This window comes from Procambarus clarkii, chromosome 63, assembly GCF_040958095.1.
Source record: "Procambarus clarkii isolate CNS0578487 chromosome 63, FALCON_Pclarkii_2.0, whole genome shotgun sequence".
NCBI classification, from domain to species: Eukaryota; Metazoa; Arthropoda; class Malacostraca; order Decapoda; family Cambaridae; genus Procambarus; species Procambarus clarkii.
The window spans coordinates 10,069,392-10,092,361 of NC_091212.1; the positions used below are offsets into that span (position 1 = coordinate 10,069,392).

General features: G+C 37.7%; 2 protein-coding genes across 6 annotated transcripts in view; one reads left to right on the plus strand and one right to left on the minus strand.

The window, feature by feature from the left end:
* The window catches only part of LOC123769540 (maspardin), a 26,644-nt gene extending 13,468 nt beyond the window's left edge, over positions 1-13,176 (minus strand). For 2 of the 5 annotated variants that reach the window (XM_045760760.2, XM_045760762.2), the window contains exons 1-5: positions 13,049-13,176; positions 8,580-8,695; positions 7,560-7,694; positions 5,138-5,233; positions 1,266-1,396 (exon numbers count right to left, since the gene is read on the minus strand). In XM_045760760.2, the coding sequence (XP_045616716.1) occupies positions 1,266-1,396; positions 5,138-5,233; positions 7,560-7,694; positions 8,580-8,678 (461 nt within the window). In that variant the 5' untranslated portion in view covers positions 8,679-8,695; positions 13,049-13,176. Of the gene's footprint in view, positions 1-1,265; positions 1,397-5,137; positions 5,234-7,559; positions 7,695-8,579; positions 8,696-10,764; positions 10,817-13,048 lie in introns of all 5 variants that reach the window. The other 3 variants (XM_045760761.2, XM_045760763.2, XM_045760765.2) reach the window with 3 other exon arrangements.
* Lamtor5 (Late endosomal/lysosomal adaptor, MAPK and MTOR activator 5) lies at positions 9,301-19,254 on the plus strand. The gene is made up of 5 exons (XM_045760759.2): positions 9,301-9,355; positions 13,905-13,959; positions 15,721-15,782; positions 16,554-16,668; positions 19,043-19,254. Exons 1-5 carry the CDS (start codon positions 9,301-9,303, stop codon positions 19,107-19,109), a joined length of 354 nt encoding a protein of 117 aa, XP_045616715.2. The 3' UTR covers positions 19,110-19,254.
* Positions 19,255-22,970: the final 3,716 nt, after the last annotated feature.

The following is a 22,970-nucleotide window of genomic DNA, read 5'->3' on the forward strand; positions in this document are numbered from 1 at the left end:
CCCTATGAATACTCTCCCCCCCCCCACCAAGTTCATAGCCTGACTCTTATTTGTCTATAACTCAGCTGCAGTCACAGCTGAGGGCTATGCTTACTTTGCTGGCCTTGTTGTTGGCAATAGTGGCCAGTGAGACACTAAAGTTGTTTGCACTGCTTTTGCAAAAAAGATACAGTGGCAGGCTTTTGTGATGGAAAAGGAATTTGTATGAATGGCAAGCAAAATCTTCTGTCAAATGCATGTGAGCCTTGTGATCAAGCGAGACTAATGCCGCCGGGAGCCAGGACACCTGGACATGGCATGGCATGTCCATACCTAACGGGAGCAAGGACAAGATCAAACAATGCCTTGTTGATACCAATAAAAAGAGGACACCACCAGGAACACACAAAATACCAGATGAACCTCTGTCTGTTAAGTGTTAAGTGGTGAAAGCAAATCTTGTAGTCATCCTCCCTTTCCCTGTATTTGCCTTTCACTAAATTTAAAAATCACCCAAACTGTTAAATATACAAGTTGAACAGTGACAGAATGTTCATAATTTGGATTATGGGTAACATTGACTTTCCTAGATACAATTATGTAGTAAAAATGTGTGACCTACATGTGTTGACAGTTGGCCCAGTACAGAAATGTTTACTCATCAAACTCTTTATCTTAACAACACGTACAAAGAGTTAATGAAGCAAACAGTTTAGAAATAGTACGTAGGATTTAAAAATTATTACTACCATGATCAGTGTGGTTGCAAAGAAGGATAACTAAGGCAAAGCTCATACATCCATAAATTTTCAAATAAATTTGCCAAATTTGCTTGTACTGTAGTACAAGTACTGTACAACAAGTACTGTGTAACATTACAGCATTACCTCTCCCCTTTCCTCTTATTCTCTCTCCCTTCCTTCCCTTCTCCTACCTCTCTCACCCCACTCTCTCTCTTACCCCTCTCTCCTCACCCTCACTCTTTTTCCCTTACCCCCCTCTCCCCCTCATCCCCCTCTCTCTCCCTCACTCCCCTCTCTCTCCCTCACCCCTCCCTTCTCTCCTTCCCTCACCCGCTTGATTTACATCTCCCTATTCTTCCCATCACCCCTTCTCCCTTTTTTTCTCCTCCCTCTTTGTCCATTTCTCTCCCCTCTTTACCTCTCCTTTACATTCTCACTCTCCTCTCTTGTATCCTCTTCCCCCATAAATTAGTCACAGGCACTGCACACGAATCTTCAAGAAAATAATTACTTATCCTCTTTACTAGTACAGTAAGCACTTACACAGAAGAGGAGTCTGCATAATTAAATATCTTGGTGTCAATGAAGGAATTGCAGAGGATGAGTGAAGCGACACGAGGACAATTGAAGGTGGTCTCGGCAAACTTCTGCGCCAAAAATCCACCAAGTGAGGCCTGAAATGGTCAGTTTTTGTGAGGTATAAAAAAGAAATGTGTAAAATCAATTTTTTTTTAAGTAGTATTAACCTCCTCAAAAGTTCAGTAGATAATCAACATACCAAGTTATGTTGTTTATGCAAATAACCATCACATTAGTTACTTGCATAAACAGTAAATAAATCAGCTGATATATCTATGTGAATAGAATATTGCATTTCTAAATGCATTTCACACCAAAATTATTAAGGGCTTCCAGTTGTGTTGAGAGGGACCATTATACATCAATTTATAACACCCACATTATGTGTACCCCGCTTTTTATTTCGCTCTAGCTGTAAGACAGGGTTACCTTCCCTAGTTGATGGTTTGCATGTCCTTTGTCCACATCAAAGATTCCTGCTCTAAGGGGTTCAAGTTCCCCTTTTTTTTGGGAGGAATCCTCTTGAATCACTTTGCTTCTGGGTAGTGTATGGGACTTCCTCTCCACTGCCAAGCCTCTTGAGGAGAGGTAGCAGTTAACTGTCAGCTTGTGTAGTTATCACACTTGGCTCTGCTCCGTGCGTGTGTTGGGGTCTAGCATTTTAGATGAGGTTGAGCTTGGCTCCCAAATGTGATTATTCTTGTTCATGGTTTCATAGGCCTTTCTTGACAATGTTCATGGGCAAGGTTCTGTATCCTTCCGTTGCACCTGGCATATCCGCCTTTATGTATCATGTCCTGCATAACAGCATACCTCATCCCCGTGGGCTTTCTTTGTCTTGTCAGTGCTGTTGGTCTGGTTGTTATGGGTTCCACATCCACTTCCACACCTGACACCTCAGTTTACAATTGACACCACCATTTTGCCTGTTATATACAGATCTGCCTTCTTCCTGCTCCTGTAAGCTGCTGTGAACCTATGACCTTGTAGCAGAGGCCATTGTCCACTGTGTGGTAGCTGCTGTAGACCTGTGCTCTTCTCTTGAATAGCCTCGGTAATTTCCAGGTTGTGGCTTCCTTGTGTGTTCTTCCTTTGCCATCCGGGCATTTATGATTCCTGGCTGCTGTGTCTTGTGCTCCATTTCTTTATCCATCCCAGTTTTGACCCCAGGAGGGATTGTTGGCCCCCATCCCTGGCCCTACCTCTCCTCCAGTGAAAGTGGGCTCCAGGGTTTTTGAGGTTTATTTTGAGGAGGATCAGAAACTGTACTATCTCCTCCTCTTCAGCCTTGGCATGAAGGATTTGTCTGTGCTGGTCTCTTTGAACAGGCTCTCTGGTATTATGTGACCTATAATTACTTAAATGTAATTACTGTACCCAAGTATAGTTACAGGATGAGAGCTACACTCGTGATGTCCCGTCTTCCCAGTACTCTGTCATATGGCGCTTTGAAACTACTGACAGTTTTGGTCTCAACCACCCTTTCACTTAATGTGTTCCAACTGTGTACCACGGTTTGCAAAAGTAAACTTTCTAATGTTTTTTGGCAGTTTTGTTTCCTTAGTTTGAACCTATGTTCTCTTGTTCTTGAAGTTGCAGTTTTCAAAAATTCTTCTTTGTCAATTTTGTCGATGCCTGTTACTATTTTGAGTGTAGTGATCACATTACCTCTTTTTTCTTCTATCTTCTAGTTTTGGTATATTTAATGCCTCTAACCTCTCCTCGTAGCTCTTGTTTTTCAGTTCCGGAAGCCATTTAGTTGTACATCTTTTCAGTTTATTGATGTGATTCTTGTACTCTCCTAGTTTTACTTGCATGGGCTGAGCTTTGGGTCTTTAGTCCTGCCTCTAAACTGTCAAAATGTGTACAGATTCTGGAGCCTATTGGACTATCAAATCTACATTTGAAACTGTGTATGAAGTCTGCCTCAACCACATCACTGCCTAATGCATTCCATTTGTTAACTATTCTGACACTGAATTTTTTTCTCAAATGTCTCTGTGGCTCATTTGGGTACTAAGTTTCCACCTATGTCCCCTTGTTCATGTTCCACCCATGCTATATAGTTTGTCTTTGTCAATTCCCCTGAGAATTATGTAGGTGGTGACCATGTCTCCTCTTACTCTTCTACCTTTCAGGGACGTGAGGTTTAGCTCCTCATAGCTCATACCTCTCGGTTCTGGAACTAATCTGGTGACATACCTCTGAATATTCTCTAACTTTGTCTTGTGTTTAACTAGGTATGGACTCCAGGCTGGAGCTTTATATTCCAGGATTGGTCTGACATACAAGGTCCTGAACGATTTCTTACACAAGTTTCTAAAGGCAGTTCTTATGTTGGCCCATCTAGCATATGCCTCTGATGATATCCTTTTGATGTGGGCCTCTGGGGACAGGTTCGGTGTGATATCAATCCCCAGATCTTTCTCTTCATTTGACTCTTGCAGGATTTCACCTCCCAGATGGTACCTTGTGTTCAGCCTCCTGCTCCCTTCAACCAATTTCATTATTTTACACTTTCCTGTGTTAAACTTTAGTAGCCACTTTCTAGACCATTCCTCCAGTTTGGCCAGGTCGTCCTGTAGTCTTTGTTGATCTTTATGTCCTGATTCTTCTCATAATTTTTGCATCATCAGCAAACATTGAGAGGAATGAGTATGGGTATGGAAAGAAGAATGATTGTGCTATGGGTATCATACAATCACTGCATATTCCAACCTTGATCTCACAAACATCATGAACAATTTCTTTAATATTTCACCATCCATGTATTTAAAAGCAATACTAAAGTTGGAAATGCATAGCATACACTTTTCACAAAATGTTCTTTATGTGGTCCACAGGTGACAGTTTTCTATCCAGAACCCCCTGAATATCTCTCTTTCTTTATCAGAATTCTTTAGGCTAATTTTCACATAATTTGTAGGTTGTGTGTGTGTGGCCTACTTTCTCTTACTCGAAATTCCCTAATGAGGCATTTATTCACATTAAATTCCATTTGCCAAGTGTTGCTCCATACATTTATTTTATCCAGGTCTTCTTCAAGGGCATGACAATCCTCTAAGTTTCTTATCTGCCCTAGTAGCTTGGCATCATCAGCATATATGTCCATATAATTCTGTATTCCTTCTGGTAGATCATTGTATATAGATAATGAACATTACAGGTGCTAGAACTGAACCCTGTGGTACATCTTTGATCCCCAGGATCCCCTCTCTTCCCACAGGCAGATTCTAGTCTTGGCTCCCTGTAGGTCAGGGTGTGTCTGGGAAGCATGGTGCGACTTCCCAAGGCTTGACAATACATTACCTGCACCTAACTTTGAAGAGCTACAGAAAGGCCCACCAAAAAAGGGCATTTCATTACATTCAAAGCTTCATTTTTCTCATAGTCAGTGCCACCCTATCTCATGAAAGTAAGAATGTGATAATGATGAGAATGATGTATATTATTAGGAGCTAGGCTACATTAGGCAAAAGGGTAAAGGAGGAGCAACCTGAGAGCCGAAGCTTATTTACTGTTGTCTTTCTCACCCCTTTCTCGCGTCATCTACCTCTCTCTCTCAAGATTCAGAAATATTGAAGTGTTATGCCTGATACTGCAATTTAGCATACCTGCTATGTTCTTACTTATTTGCATACTCAGTCCAGTAGTATATTCAAATCCTATATTTCATAAAAATTTTATTTTGCAAATAAATTTGGCCACTGTTTCAAGGAAAAGAAAAAATATACAAATTTCACATTATGAAATTTAAATTTCAAGTCAGTAGCTCAAGAGATATACCTAATGTAAAATCTTTGAGCCAATATTTAACTATAAAAATTTGAACTAACCCCTAACAAGTGAGCACGATCAATCTCAAGAAGATCAAGGAGACGTCTGAAGCCTTCACACCATTCAAGAACAGTCCAGTATACCGGATACTCTACCTGAAATAAAAGAAAATCAGGGTTTCACTGCAACTAAAATAAAACAATACAATTCACAAAGGAGTCAAAACTAAAATTGAGATTCTAGTGCACATGGCAATTAAAAATACATTTGATAAATGAACAGGAAATATAGTATTATGTATACAGTAAATTAATAAATATATATGTTATAAATAAATATGTTTATTCAGGTAAGGTACATACATACAAGTGATGTTACATTAATGGATCAATATATAGATAGAGCTAGTACATACAATGCCTAAAGCCACTATTACGCAATGCGTTTCGGGCAGAGGTGGTTTATAGGAGCCAACAATTCACAGTACTGAACAGACTGGCCAATATACCATGTTTGAAATTCATGAGAAAAGCATTCAAACGAAGGAGACACCCAGAACCGAGGAGAGGACAATGTCCAGGACCAAATCAAGTGACCAAAGAGGTTCGAACAGCACAAGTGAAGGGTGATGGTAGTAAAATACCTAACTCAACTTGAAGAAGGAAGAAAAGGCAAGACACTTTCATTATGTTACAAACAAGTCTAAGGGTAACTGGCTCCAAATTCGATTAGAACAGAAAATCAACTGTATCGAGTCTATTGTGTGTGAACGAAGTATTTATGGCCAAGGAAAAAAAGCAACACTGATGTAACTACTGCGCTATTAGCCTAATCACTCATACACAATATAGAGTAGATTTGCTATAAATACTCAATGTTTTTACATGAATAAACAATTTCTTATTTGTCTTTTTTAAATATAAAGTATTTACTGTAATTGGATTATGTAATTAATATATTCATGGCTGAGGAAGAAGCAGTATCACGGCAGTTACATCTAGCCTCACTCCATCCTGGAAAATGGTGCCTATGGCAAGCACTAAAATTGTGCCCCATCAACATCTGACACCCATCTTATCAATAACTTTACCATAATATCAGCTCAAAAATATAACTTAAGCTTGTTAATCTTTTAATTAACAACTTATGGCATTACATAAAAATTACAACTGCACATTCCTTGCTTTCACTGGCGTAAATTCGTCTATGAAGTGCCGAGTCTGTTTTTTCAGTTTTCTCCCTTTCTACGCTCCGCAGAGCAAGTTCACTTGACTCATGGAGGCTCTCAAATACAATGGTACTGTGAGCTACAGTATGTAGCTCCTAGCACTATATTTTTACTTTTGAAACAATTGATGTAAGTGGTTTAACAATCTGGTCATTCTAGTGCTTCTTACCCATGACAATCAAGGACAGATCATACACCTAGAGAAAATTATTGTTTCATTATCAGAGGATGGCTCGTCTAACTTTAATGAAAACTACTCGGTGGTTTCTTTTCAAGTAGCACACAAAGCATGTGGAATATCTGCCATACCTGGTCTCAATTCCAAAAATATTTCAATTATTTTGGCCACATATAAAAAGCATTTTATGATAATTAGCCATCTGCTAGCCAAAATATTATGTTGGATATTTTTTAAATTAACTGAAAGGTAGATCATTCAAACATCTCTTGAATGAGCCTATCATCAACCCAAACACTAGGATACTCTCATGGCACACCTGAAAACGTGGCCTCATGGTTGAGCGCACAACAAATTCAATTATTTGTACATTATTTATTGCCTGATCAGCAAGGCTAAAAATCAATAGTTCAAGATACCTGGAGAGGGTTTTGGAGTTTTTTACTCTCTGAGCCCAGCCTGGGGCCAGGCTGATAATGAACCATCATTTTCTGGAAGTGCCCATGTAGCTATCTGAGCTAAGTGATCATACTGCAAAACTTTAGGAAAGTGCAACAGGCCTCCGTGACCCACCCCTTGTCTACTGGGAGTCAGGACCAGAATCTTGTTTGGTGAAAACTTAGTTTTCTGAGGTATTAAGTCGAACACTCTCTCTCAATAGCCAGAGCACTGTACTGGAAGAACACCCCTGATTCACAGTAACAAGGTTTGGTCACAGAGGCTTCATGCATTTTCTTAAGGCTTGGCTGTAGCAGTGTGCATAGCTCATGGTACAAGGGGGGGGGGGATCTCCCAAAAACCTGTACTTAGTTAATGCATATATTGGGGTACAAAAACTGCTTTGAACTACTGTATATGCAATTATATGTTCAATTTAACCTATACAGTACTGTGTTATAAACTTTGATATTTGTATCTAAATAAAATCTGCATTTATATGCTGATTGTAGGTACCGCAAATAAAGCCACTGATAGTTCTCATTGCAAACAATCTTGAAGTAGCCACTAATAGTTCTCAGACAAACAGAATCTTGAAGTAGCAACAAACAAGAATAATGGACATGAGGTTCCTCACCGATATGACTCTATAGCCACGTGCAGTGAGAGGTAAAATTTGTTTGAAGAAGGAATCTGCAGTTCCAGAAACTGGGGGAAGACACACAAGAGGGCATCGGACACTCCTTGGTCCAGCATCGTAAAGCTTCCATACCTGCAACATTTCAATGTCAAGATAGGTATTCTTTAATAGATTTCTAATTTGAGCTACAAAAACCTAATAGAGTACAGTATTGAACTGTATAGTGCAGCAGACCTTTGTTATTTATTTCTTCTCTGATAGTAGAGAATAAACCTCTCATGAAATATATTTTCATCAAACATTTTATTCCTTATTTAACTAATTGGACCATTAATACATTAAATAAATACTGTACTGGATACAACTTTATCAGACATACACTGTAAAAAACATCTGCAGCCAACACTATGGAACCCAATGGACACACACACTGTGCATCAGGAACGAGTACATGTACCGTATATCAATGACCCGACAGAGAACTAGAATAATTCGGATCCTAGCTTGGAAACAATGCAAAGCTAATTCGAAAAATTAGTAAGGAAAATGACTATGGGAGATTACTGGGAGGCCTGAATGCAATTTAAAAAAGATGGGTTATAGAATGTAATTACAATAAATGCAAAATAATAAGAGTGGGGAAAAGCTCATAGGACAGTACTAGTTAATAGGGGCAGTGCTAATGTCTGTGCTATACTGGCAGTACAGTATAACCATGAATATGACATACAAACAACACGTGAACAAAATAATCTGCAAAATATGCATAACTATCAAATGTTCGAGTAGCTACCAGGAGCTAAAACTTAAAGAGGCCTTCAGAACATTGTGTACATTGTGAACATTGTGTAATTCTACATAAGAATGACTCAAGTATGCAGTTTTGGGTCAACTTCAGATTCCCATGCTCTCTCTCTCTTGTACCAGACACTAAGCCACTAGAAAGCTACAGGGAACCAGTCCGGGAAAGCTAACATTGATAATACTACTGTATACAGTATTTTCAATACTACTCACCTTCAATGCATCATTGTCAACTACTATTTGCTTGAGAGGCACTGTACTACGGAAACTTTTGTACTCGGACGAACGTGCCAAGTCACTCTCGAATTCCATCTGGTGTAAGAAGCGAGCTGTGAACATGGGGAAAGTTTCAACAAATACCTTCTCAGATCCATTACGTTTATCAGCATATAACTAGAATCTATTGTACATGGAATTTACATTACATGACACACATTTGTGGTTGTTAAATGATTTGTCGGGTTGTATTCCAGGAAAAATTTGGATTAACCCCTGCACTGTGCATTTGGTTTCAGCAAAAACTTCTTAGTGCCATTGTCAAGGACATATTTTTGTTGTTTTTATAAATGTTCAGGTAAATTTAATGTTAAAATGTTTCCAAATTCAACTATTTTATTTCAAAACACAAAAAATAATGAAAGCATTAAAAAACATTAAAATATTGCCTAATTAAAAAAAAAATTGCACAACTCTCAGAGTGCCTAAAGGCGCTATGTGCAGTGCAGTGATTAAGGACCTGCCCAAAATGCTCCAGAAATTTTCCAACCCAGTTATAATTCGCAATAAAAGAGCAGCCAAAACTGAATGAAGACTGCCCAGCACTCTGAATGAATACTTTACATTAGTGTTCACATTAGAGAAATTAGACAATATCCCAATACCCACACAAATGTTTGAAGCAGGTGAAGAGACCAAAGTAAGGGATATTCCCATAATGTGCAATATAATCAGGAAGAGCATTGACAAACTAAAGGATTCAAAAGCCCAAGGTGTGAATGAAATTCAGTCCAAAGCCATAAAAGAACTGGTAGATGAACTGTCTACCATTGAATGCCTTTTCAGAAAATCTCTGGACCAAGGGATAGTTCCCCTCTAGATTCAATATATGCAAATGTTACCCCTATTTTCAAAAACAGGCAGAAAGAGCTCAGCAGAAAACTACCATTCAATCAGCTTGACCTTACACATCTGCAAGCTCATGGAGAGAATCCTAAGGGAGGGAATCCTTCACTATCTCACTATGTACATTCTAGTAAAATTAACAACATGGTTTTGTTCAAAATAACTCCTGCCCTACAAACCTACTCATATCTTTAGAAATGGTAACCCAGCTATTCTGATAAAGGACTTCCAGTAGGTGTAGTATACGTGGATTTCACTAAAGTTTTTGATAAGGTACCACATAAGACTGGCAAGAAAATTACAAGCATATGGAATAAATGGTAGAATATCATAATGGATAAAACAATGGTTAAAGGAGAGAAAGCAAAGGGTCATCCTTAATGGAAATGAATCCGACTGGGAAATGTAGCGAGTGTTGTTACATTTTCAACCCTTCCTCTGAATGGACAGTATGTTTTAATTACTAAATGTAATAAGTACATTCCTGACTGTCTGCAGAGTACATAAATACACTTAATTGTGCTATTATATTTACCTCCCCATATATTCTCCTCATTTTCTGTTAATACAGTACACTCAAAATTTTTAGGTTGACATTTTCGTGTTCAATTCTATAAACACAAGTTTTAAATATAAAGATATTCTTTTTCAGTTTTATTAAACAATAGAGATTTTATAAAAAAATTTTTTTTTAAATATCCTGAGTTACTTTATAATTTATTGAAAGACTTTAGCTTTATTACTTTTATAAAATTGTAATGTCAATATAGCTATAGTTAAGTACTAATGGTATTTAAGAAGCAATAAATGCTATTTACATGCTTGTCCTCCAACACTCCCAAGGTTAGGTTAGGTTAGGTCGTGGTTTTTTATACAGCTTTTCAGATAAACTCTAATGTTCACAATATTTTGGTGCAATGCTGGCCATTAAGTGTATTTATGTACTATGCCGATAGTCAGGATTGTACCTATTACATTTTGTATTAAAACGTACTGTCTATTCAGAGGATGGGCTGTACATTTTGGGGGTAACCCCCCCTTTTGTCATTTACATCAATGACATACTGTAGATGAGAATATTACAAACCACATCAAATTTTTAGACACTAAGATTTAAGAAGTGAAGAGAAAATGATACAGAGGCCTTACAAAAAGATTTCATGAACTCTACAAACGGTCAGAAGACTGGCAAATACAGTACTTTTTAATACTGAAAAATGCAAGACCTTGTAGGGTATAACAGTGCACATCACAATTACCAAATCAACAACATTACCTTGCTACAGACTGATGAAGAAAAGCACCATGGAGTTGGACTCTGCCAATCTCTGAAAGTTGCACAAGTGGGAGCTGAAGTAAGAAAAAAATGCAACCAAACCTAAGAAATAGTACCTCAGTATCACTCAGTACCCCTACTCAAATCTCTGAATATGTTAGATATTAAGTCACTGCACATCCTCTCATGTGTATTATATATATATAAAATGCTGAACTGTAATGCCAATCCTGACCTTAAAAGCTTCATTGAAGGTTGTAACAGAACCCATGAGCACCACACCAGAAACAAATACCTTTTTGATATTCCAAGAGTACGACTTAATCAAACTAGAAATGCTTTACAAATCAAGGGACCCAGAATATGGAATGACCTTCCCAACCATGTTAAAGACTGTACCTCTCTCAACCAGTTTAAGATAAAAACTAAGCACTGCCTAATTAACTCCCTGTAACCTACCGCACCCCTATAATGTCAACCCATGGCTTATTTTTAAACAATGCTGTTTGTCGAACCAAATTGTATTTTTGCTGTTTTTCTGCCATGTTCCCCCCTTTTTTTTTTATATTGTCTCAACACATTTTATACTTTAATCTCAATTAGTATTAAGTTTTAGTCTTTAGTGTTTTTCCTGCCCGAAACGCTTTGCGTAATAGTGGCTTTAGGCATTGTATGTACTAGCTCTATCTATAAATTCAGCAATATTTCTATCACCCCTTGTATGTATGTACTTTACCTGAATAAACATTTGAATAAACATTTTTAGTCAAACGAACCTTTGACTTGAAGGAAAAGAAAGTGGCTATTTAACTGTATAAATATTTTTGTTCATAAATTAAACTGTATTGAGGTTCCCAGTAGTACAGTCAAGTTTATTCTGGACTCACAATCGAGAATTCTGGGTTTGAATCCCGAGTGAGACAGAAATGGTTGGGCACATTTCTTATCACCTAATGCCCCTGTCCATCTAGCAGTAAATAGGTACCCAGGAGTTAGTCAGCTTATTGTTGGGTTGCTGGGAATTAATGACCCTCCAGGGAGGGTCAATAATTCGACCCGGTGGGGGGGGGGGGGTGACCTTGATATAAGCCTAACATGTACTGTACACATAAACCAACTGCCTTTTCCCACAAAACAATGAATTATTAAATCTCTGGTATACTCCTACTTGGATTATTGTATCCAAACATGAAGACCTTATCTTTATAAAGACATAAAACTTTGGAGAAAGTTCAACAACATGCGACAAAAAGCATTCCAGAATTAGGTCAACTTTCACACCAGTAATGGTCAAGGGCCATAGAGCCAGCACTCAGCTGAAAACTTAAAATACTGTACAACTTGAAGGATATTGCTTCAGATCACTTCTTTAAAATGTCAGATGTAGCACAATCGAGAAACAACGGTTTCAAGCTCAACAAGCCACAATGTAGAACATTGAAAAAGAACAAAGAAAGATAGAACAGAAAAAAGAGGAGATGCTTTTTCATCCAGGGGGGACATAAACCCATATAACTGCCTAGTTGCCAAAGCTGTAAATGCCGACATACTGCCACCATTCTCAGCTTGATAAATCATCAGAACAAATGGGGGGGTGGGACGTTTGACAAGCTGCCTGCTTCTTGTCCCTCATTGAGGCCACTACAAAGAGAGTGGCCCATGGGTAAATTCACGTAACCTTACCTAGCTACATATATCATATGTACTATATCAGGACATGTTGCGTAATTATAGTTTAACTCTTACAGTTATTTAGTAATCTTGGCTTATTGGATATATTAGGTCACGTACAGATTAGATTAAGTTAGGGCAAGATATACGAGATCATAATGATGGCTATATTAATTTTTTTTGGTGGGGGGAATGAGAGTTGAATTAAGAACAGCATCACTTGAAACCATTTTTGACTCTTATTGTATACAGAACATGTCAATTGTTCAGTGTTATGATAACTGTCAGAGGCTGACAGTAGGAGGTGAGAGCTGACAGTGGGGCGAGTTGTCCAGCTTGGTCCACCCCATAAGCTGACATCAACCCCACTAGAGGACACAAGAGCTACCTTAAACGTACATCATCTAACACACCAACAACATGATAACATCAAATATTGGTGTAACCATTTCCCAGATGACGCATTGCTTGGACACGACAACCGCAAATATTTAATTGGGGTTAAATATAACATATTCGGTAAAACACCTGCTTACAGCTTTCCCTATAGTCGTCACAGACTACTAACCTCCTCTAAGCTACCCGCACGAGGAAGGTGTTAAGATTAACTTACATGATACACAAGCCCAGAGAGAGATAATGACACAGGTGGACGACCTCGGCCACTGTCCGGCCACAAACTAATCCCAACAACAGAATTTTTAACTTTTAGTTAAGTTAGACCTTAAAACTAAAAGAAAACCAACCACAAGATGGCAGAATATATTTACTCCTTACTTATTATTGTTTAATTTACGTCATTTACTTCCCGCTGTAATGAATTAAGTTAGTTTGTCCAGTTACAATTAAATATTCAGCTCAATTAAGTTATCAGGACAAATTATTGGGGGACTTTTTTCTTTGACAAACTGCCGGCTTGCTGTCCCCATCGAGGTCACTTGAGTGGTTCTCAGGAAAATTTAAGTTAAGATAGACAGTATGGATGCATTGATTAAATGAATTGTTATCTCCTTTAAGGAATGCAGGTTTAATTAAATGTTATTTTATGTTCTATCGTACATCTGTCTAAACGTTCTAAATGCATTTATCTATTAATAATTAATAGTAATAATTATTATTATATACTAATAATATATACTATACTAATACACTAGTATTGCGCCATACAATATGCTTTACAAACGGTTAAAATAGCATAGGTTAGATTAGGTTTTACAATTTTATTATAAAACTGGACAGTCTGGCTTCATGCAGGTCGGCGTTCAATCCCCGACCGTCCAAGTGATTGGGCACCATTCCTTACCCCCGTCCCATCCCAAAGCCTTATCCTGACCCCTTCCAAGTGCCATAAAATCTTAATAGCTTGGCGCTTTCCCTTGACAATTAAACAAAAGGTTTGATTAAAAAAGGTGTTCCGGGACAAATGAAGGCGAAGGTGTATAGTGTCGTGAAGTAAGCGACGCCATCAGTGTCAGCTGAGCCGCCGTCATGGAGAGATCCTCTTGACAAGTGTCTTGATGAACTGTAAGTCGATGCTTCCAGGATCTCTCCCTCTCTCAGCTCTGGGGGTGTCAAGGGCGGTACTTAGAGGTTTTATAAGCTTACATGATGGCTACGGACGGATCGTATTTTTAATAGCAGGGTGGTGGGCGTTTATATGTTTTTTTCCCCCCATGGAGGGGTGGGTGTTGCCCGTTGAGTGATGGGCTACAAGTTACATAGTAATTAATTTCTTTATTATACACCCCAGATCCATGCCGTGGGGGGAAAAGGGTTACAGAGGCACATAATTGATTCAGGAACTGAACCCCATAGTTCGTTTAGTATCGCAAGTGACAGTCTTGTGAAGCTATAGGTACACACTTGTTTGTTATATACACATGTACATATACATCCATGTACACATACATGATAATAATTCACCTAGAATGTGGAATGACCTTCCCAATTATGTTAAAAACTGTACCTCTCCTAACCAGATTAAGATAAAAACTAAGTGCTACCTAATTAACTCCATGTAACCTACCTCACCCCCAAAATGTCAATCCATGTCTACTATTTTAAACAATTCTGTTTGTTGACCAAATTGTGTTTTTGATTTTTTTTCTGCCATGTTTCCCCCTCTTTTTTTCATTTTTTTTAGTTTTTCTCAGCTCAATTTATACTTTAATCTCAATTAGTATTTTAAGTTTTAGTCTGTGTTTTTCCTGCCCGAAACGCTTTGCGTAATAGCGGCTTTAGGCATTGTATGTACTAGCTCTATCTATAAATCCATCAACTTTTTGTATCTCACCTTGTATGTATGTGCTTTACCTGAATAAATATTTGTATTTGTATTTCTGAATCATTTATTAAATGATTTAAATGACATTAAATGATTTCCCTCCATCCTATTTAGAGAGATGCTGATCTTCAAGAAAGAAGGGTTTGAGGGCTTCTGTGCAGGGGGGTTAGGGTGGGATAGCCTAAACATCTTGATACCAATTAAAACATTAATTTCAGTGATACGATCACTTACGCATGGAATATTCAGTTCCTCATGTTTAGTAATTTAGTTGTACTGTGGCATCCGAGGATAACCCAAATGGCTTCGTGTCAGTCCTCAAAGGTTTCTCTCGGGCACTAGAGCAAGCATAGGTGCAGCATAATTGATCAAGAGATCTAATATGAGATACATCATTTTGCCAATTCTCACATTTGCACCATAGCTTGGGTGGTAGCCTACCACAGCCTTGAGAGCACGGAGCCTCTCTCTACACTGAATTAGAAAAAAATTCAAAGAAACAGTGTGCCATGGTGACAAACTGGCTCATGGTTTTTTTTTGGCACTGGCTGCCAGCTATCACTGTAAATGTTTTGAGGACAATAAATAGTAAATTTTTAATTTATTATAGTAATATACATTAATATTCACTGATGCCAGGACAAATTAAATGGAGTGGGGGAAGAAACAACTATCCCAAGTGCCACCAGGTACTCTCAAGGTGGAGGGGGGGGAGGATGAGAGAGACTTTGGTACAGTCAGGTGCCCCACCTGGTTGTCTATAGGCAGGTCTAAAATATATATATATTGAGTGATTATTGTCAATGTGTGAATTTTTGTGAATACAGTACATATATACTCTTGAGAATTCAATTTATTCTGCTTTTAAATTAAATAAGATTTATATAATGGGTAATTTTTAGATGAAATAAAAGAATACCTGTACCAATAATATAGACCTATGCCTATTATAGTAACCTAAATTTGAAATGTTTAAACTTTGACAAATTATGTACTCCCAGATCCCACAGTGTAGGGGTTTCAGGCGTACTCTGTGCTGACAATCATGGTCTCTGTCTTGGTGGTGAGTAATATTACTTTTGATTATCCCTCTGACACTCTTAACCCCTGCACTGCCCAAAATGCCTTTAGGCGCTCTTGATTTTTTTTTTTTTATTAGGCTATATTTTAATGTTTTTTAATGTTTTCATTACTCTGTTTTTAAATGAAAATAGTTGAGTTTGGAAACATTTTGACATTAAATTTACCTGAATATTTATGAAAACAACAAGAATATGTCCTTGACAATTACCCCAAGAAGTTTTTGCCGAAACCTGGTGCACAGTGCAGGGGTTAATCTTCCCCACTTGCATACCCTCCCTCTGCCCTACTGCCCTGATTCCTCCCACGTGCATTCCTACCCGGCCCATCTCTGCCCATGTGCCCTGATTTGAATTTTTTGTTTGAATTAATTTTTCTACTTATTTTGCTGAAACATTTTAAGGTTTCGCAAGGTTAAATCTGGTGTTTTTTTCCATGTAGAGTATATTACAGAGCTGTTCTCATACTTGCCATAATTTAAAGTTTGGTTCTAATAAAGGCTTAAATATTTACTGTACCTGAATAGTGGCCCTTTGTCCAAGGACCACTATCTTCCTAGTGGCTTCATTGGGGACAAGAAGCCAGTGGCCTAATAATTTAATAAGATTTTGGCAGTTGGAAAAAAAAAGATATACAGCAAATGATGATTGATTTTGAATTTAGTGATTAGCATCAAAATTAAGTAAAATGCACTGTTCATGTAGAGTTTGTCAAGTTAAAACTACTGTATACATATTGTTCTTTGCCCAAACAGCTCGGGGAAAAGCTTCTGGTGCATCTTCAGGCATGATATCGGCTCTAGCAGATAGAGCAGCCTTGTTGGAACCTGGCAGCCCAGATCCTGTCATATTGCTGGAGACTGATAATAGGTAAATAGCTTAGTAATCAGTACAGTATTTGGTTATAAATTTTCTGTATTGATTGTAATAAGGTGTGGGTAGAATATCTCGCATATGTATGTACCATAGTATACTTGTATATTCATTAGTAGATGGTCAGACACAAGGTAATGATAACAATCAGAATTATTGGGAGAAAACAAAATTGAAATATAGAATCTGAAGGAGTATGATGGTCTTCATATTTGAAGAAATCCAGTCATATATACTGCTGGTATTTTTTTAAAGCTACAAAGTGATACAGTAATCAGAAATAACAATGAAGGGCATGCTGTGACTGAGTGGATTATAATGCCGTTCTGTATTTCTTTAGCAATGGGAAGTTCTAGTGAATATACAGTAGTAAATGCGCTTGCAATAAGTTATTGATCCAGTCGATAAATTTTCAATAGTAGATATTAAATCACTAAATAATACCTCATTATGGACAGTTGGAGCTTTCATTATCATTTGTGCGCACGAGTGTGAGAAAATATTCCCTCGGGGAATATTTAATCCTCGTGGCACAGTTGTAAGACACTTCCCGAGCGTTTTGGCCTGGGTTCGTATCCTGGCCAGGGAGGATTGACTGGGTGCCAATCCTTAACTGTAGCCTTTGTTCACCCAGCAGTGAATGGATACCTGGTTGTTAAACGATTCGGCGGGTCGTATTCCGAGGAAAATTAGGATAAAGGACCTGCCCGAAATGCTATGCATGCTAGTGGCTGTACAAAAATGTAAGAACTCTTGTGTGTGTGTGTGTGTGTGTTTATATAAATAAAAAATAAATAAAAAATGAAAAGGAAATGGAAATAGTCGGTGTCTCCCTAAAATAGGCACACACTACTCGAGCCAACATAATTTGACAAATCGCTCAAAAAGTGGCTGAAGATGATCACTCCCACTGAAGGCTATATTTGTTAAAAAAAAAAAATTAGCATTTTAAAATATGTTTTACATTACCAAGTAGCTGACATTCATTAACCTTGACCAAACATTTGTAATTTTATGTATGTATTTCCTACTGCCCGAGATACACCTCCACCGCCACTTTTCATTGGGATAGGGAAAGTCTTCACAGTACAGCCTGCAACTTTGGAATTAAGCCTTTGAAGAGAATTTAAGAAACCTGGTTATTCTCCCAGGACTAAATTTTTGTAATAATTTAAAAGACAAGAAAGCAAGTTGGAGATTTTAAATTTTTAATATTTACAAAAATATATTACATAGGCTCTGATTTTAATGTTTACATATTTATTTTTAATGAAGCCACTAATTACTGTACAAAAATAGGCTTCAACTAAAATATTCATAGTTCAGATGTAAAAATGACAATTTATAAGTAAATGCAATAATTAATGAATATTAATCTCTAACACTAATTTTGTTAAGGGGTAAATGCATTAAACATTATGTATAATCACACATTATAACTGGGCAAACTTGGTTCACTCCATACTGATCTTGTGGGCAGTAATAGACAAGGTTAGAGGCACAAAATAGACTAAGGGACTAAGCCCCAAAATTCACTTTACAAAATGGGTTAATTTTGATAAGCTAGTTACAAAATTTAAAGTACTATACTGGTATAGTGCTTTAATCACTATAACCCAGAAATCAATAACTACTGGGTTAGAGACCAACCACAAATAGTCTCCAAGCTAAGCAACTTGCGTAATGTGGTGAGTTTCATAATATAATGTTTATTCAGGTAAAAGTATATATACATTCAAAATCAGTTAAACATAATGTTGAATTTCTAGATAGCTAGTACATACTATGCCTAAAGCCATTAATGCCCACAGCATTTCGGGCAAGAAAGATATGATATGTCATATGATAATAGATATGTTTATCTTGTACACCACCCTTCATCCATTGGGCAGCAGTGGGAAGGTTAATCACCCACTTACTACCTACAGTTGGCAAACTGGAAATATTTGGTTAGAATTTCTGGTAGGTTATTTTGACTAAAATATTACACATTTCTTGAACACTTGTTATAAGAGCTGTCTGTAAATTTGCATCGTTTCACACTTCATCACATAGTGACAGAGGGTGTGAGAATAATTTAGCAAACGGTTTAAATTTGAAAAGGTCTACATCAGCAGGTAATGAAAACAGAGATACTGCTTGGCTTGGACTGCTATAAGTATTATCATCTAGTCGTCTGCTGATTTTAATGGATGATCCATAGATGTGTGGTTCGTTTCATTATAACAGTACTGTAGAATGCTCAGTCCTCAATACTACTTGGCTAAGAGTTTGCCAAGTGTAGCATTATTAATACATTTTGATAGAGTATATTTAAAAAAATTTGAATTTAAACAAATTTTTTTGTAATGTGTTGTTGTTCTCATGACAGCCAGTGTCTCATCCATCGCAATAATGGCATTACTCTAGCTGTCTACAAGTCGCCTGAAACCTCTTAAAAATATTCTTTACAAGAGGAGGGTGCCATACTAAGCAGATTATGGTGTTGCTTGTATTTTGTAGTTTGTATGATACAATTTTGTATTAATGTGACGGATGCTTCATATTATGAGTTTTGGAATTCTTCAGATTGTCATTCTGAACTTGTAATAGCAGAAATCACACATTATTTGTAATTATATTAATTTCTTATGATTTTATAGTGAAATACAAAATATTTAACTTTGCTGTAAAATTGTCATGAATATTTACCATAGTAACTAAAAATGTGTACTATTCAAGTCAACAAATACTGTATAGGACTTTAAATTTAATATGCTGATTACAAAAGATGTTTTTTTAAGTTATGCTTTAATATACTGTAGCTTATTTTAAAATTAAGAGTTTTGTAAATTTGAATATGTACAAAGAATTTGAGAACCATGGAATAAAGTAAATAAAAGTATTTTAGTGACTTTAATATCCAATTATATTGTATCTTGACACTTATCATTTTAAAAAGTGTACTGAGCAAGTGTATGCAGGATGATGGGAAAGCACAGGAAGGAAAGTTTTCCTGTACAGGAAGTTTCCTGTATGTGGAGGAAACTACAGAAACTGGTCTTCATGGGGGGGGGGAGAGATCTGTGGATCAAATGGTTTAGAGATGACTTGCGTAGAGAGAAGGAAAAAGATTCTATCCAGAAAACCCTGCTGTCTCTAAGTACTAGTAGAAAATATGTTTGAGTTGCCCTGTTCCAGGCCACAAATAAGCATTTCCAAAGATGCAACTACTTTCATTAGCCATTATTGTAAAATAAAAATTTTGTAATCTGTTAGTGATTTACAATTCTAGAAGAACAAATGTACTGTATATTCTTTGGAGGTATCTTATTAGTTACTAGCATTTTGAGCCAAGTATTTTCCCATAAATTCTGACACATTCCATTCTCAACATTTTTAATTCTTAATAACTATCACCAAGGGTAAGTGTGAAGGGCTTAAAATAAGATAATGGTACTGTACTTTGTTGGCAGTATGGTGTTACAGTACACACACACAATGTTGCTAAAGGCTGAATTGCTTGGATTGATCAGTGAGAAGGCTGAGAACTTCCACACTGGTTTTAACATTAGTGAACAATCTATATTCTGGTGGTTCATGTAATTTTTAGTGTTGTATTAGGTATTTTATGATGGGGAAGTGCTCTACTGATATACCTATTCTTTAAGCAAACTTACTCTAAAATTTAATACAATACAGTATTTAGTTATGAAAGTTTTTTTTATTTATGACCTACCTCTGGTCTGCACCAGGTTAGATAGGTGAATGATGATTGCCTAGCTTTCATGGGATTTTTATAAACCTACCCACTCGCTGGGTTAGTTTAAAGATAAGGATAATAATAAAAATATTTGCCTTGACTACCCAAATGATGGGGTTCTTTTGCCACCAGCGAAGGAGTGGGGGGGGGGGTCCTAGTCGTCGTCGTCCTGCCTGCATTGACAGTGTACATGGTAAATACTTCCATGTGTTTGACATGCATGGAAACTCTTGTATTCCCTTATGTTCCTTCATCTGATTGAGCTTACCCAGTGGCTGCAGCCCCTGGGGGATATAGGGGGGGGGAGGTAACATTCTCCCTTGTCTTTTGAATTCCAGTGAACTAACTTGTGTTGACTCCAACATGCATACTCTTTCCTGCATAGGCCTTTCTCGCTTATCTTTCATTTACATAGACCTGACATGGAGAGGCCATCTTGACCTCCATACCAGCGATCAATGTCCCCATCTTTTTTTTTTTACATCTTCCTTACACCCTCTCCTCCTCTGTGGTAGTTTGATGAAGCAGACTGGAATATCTCCTTGCTGCTCTTCCCTGACCATCTGATATGCCTCTCCCTCACTCCGTTTCTTTTTCATGACACATTAATATATGCTGCTTTCCACTCTATTCCTTGCTTATGCCTCCTCTAGGGCACAGAAGTGTGTTGCAGTACTGAGTAGAATTTGGGCTGTATGCTGTGTGTAGCCTGAAAAAGGCAGCCTTCAGAGTACATTTGAATCTTTTATAGTTTCATAAGGCAAATGTGGAGACCTGTAGGGCCATTCATACAGGTAAACATGAAAGTTGCGGATCCTACGTCTTCACCATTACTGTTAGCACTCCTCTCCCTCGTACCTGGAAGAAAATCCATAAGATTGCAGGAAAGTTTGTTCCAGACATATAGAGTTGAATGCTCAAAGGCCCTCACCTTACATATCTTACATAATCTTGTCCCATGCTTCCTGGGAAGCTGATAAACATGCATTCCTTTCTTTTTGTCTAAACTCGATTATGACTTTCCTGTATATTTTCGAGCTTCTCCTCTGGTGTCTGTCATTCATCCCCCACCCAGAGCTTGCATGTTGAAACTGACATCCGGCCTCTACAGGATCATGATGATTGTTACCGCCTTCACTACCTAATGAGGTCCCTGCAACACCCCAACTTGTGCCGTGTTTTCACCCATTCTCTTGCCACCTTTTCCTAGCAAGGGTAGCTCATTTGGAAGATCCTCTCGGTTTACAATGGCACACCTTTCCTTGTGCTCCTACTTTGCCCTAATAGAGGATCCTGCTTGTGAAATTTTGCAAGACCCTGACGTATATGGTGAAAGCTTATACTCCTCACCCCTCTTCTGTTTTGAAAGACCATTTTTTGTGATCATTTTACCTCCCTCTCCATTGCTTTATTTACAGGTGGGTTCAAGTCTGTCAATGGTGTTGGCTACTCCAATTTTTTTTTCTGATCACACCTATATATACCACCTGCCCCCAGGAGATTAGCATCTAAATGGCAGAACTTTATGCAAGTTTTCGTATGCTCTTCATCAACTGCTTTCTCAGTGTCAACATTCCTTTGTCAATGTGGTTGACTCTTGCAGGGCCTTCTTGGCACTGGAGTCTTAACTCTATACATCCTATGGTGGCCAAAATCCAATACTGGATATTTCTTATCTCTGGTAAATATGACAGTCAAAATTTGCTGGGTTCTAAGCCATAATGGAGTTACCTGGAATGAACTTGCAGGCACTGCCACTAAGGAGGTCATTCATCCTTTCAACGTTTCTTCAGAAAGGGATTTCTTGCTCAGATTTCTACCTGGTCGTTCATTCTGAAACCTGTGACCATTGGCAGGATAGTTGGGCTGGCATTACAGGTAATAAACTGCATGCTCTTAGGTGACCTTTTTCCTACCACTGTAATAGGCAATGGAAAATGACTTTGGCTAGGTTGTGTATCAAACGCGCACACTTAACTCATGATACCCTAATGGAACAACATCCCGTTCCTTTCTGTCCAAACTGCACTGTCGTGCACCTCTTTGAAGAATGTCCTGATTTGTGGGATGTGTGTGTGTGTTGCTTTGTATCTTATTTGTCTGTCAATAGCTTCCTTGGCGAATCAGATACCTTTTATATCACTTGCCTTGTGTCCTTTTGTTCTCATATTGGCATCTTGAGCGATATTTAACCCCCTTTTGAATACCCAGTGATACATAGTCTTCCCAGCTTGATGCTTTCTTTTGATAATTGTTTTGAAAGACTTTCCTGTTATAAGGGAAAAAATACCCACCTTTTTAAAAACAAAAGCATACATTACTGTTCTTAAAGCTAAAAAAAGAGTTAAAAGGCTGAAAATTGTGTAAATTTAGATTATGCCAATAAAATATACACACCACTTTTGATGTGTTTTATAAGATCATTTAAGAAATTGTTTACCTTTCAAATTAATATTGCAGGTAAATACTTGCAAGGAAACGATTTGCCATACCTGCTGAACTTTGTTTTACAACATTGATACGTGTATAGATAACACAGGGGTATCAATGGAAGCTT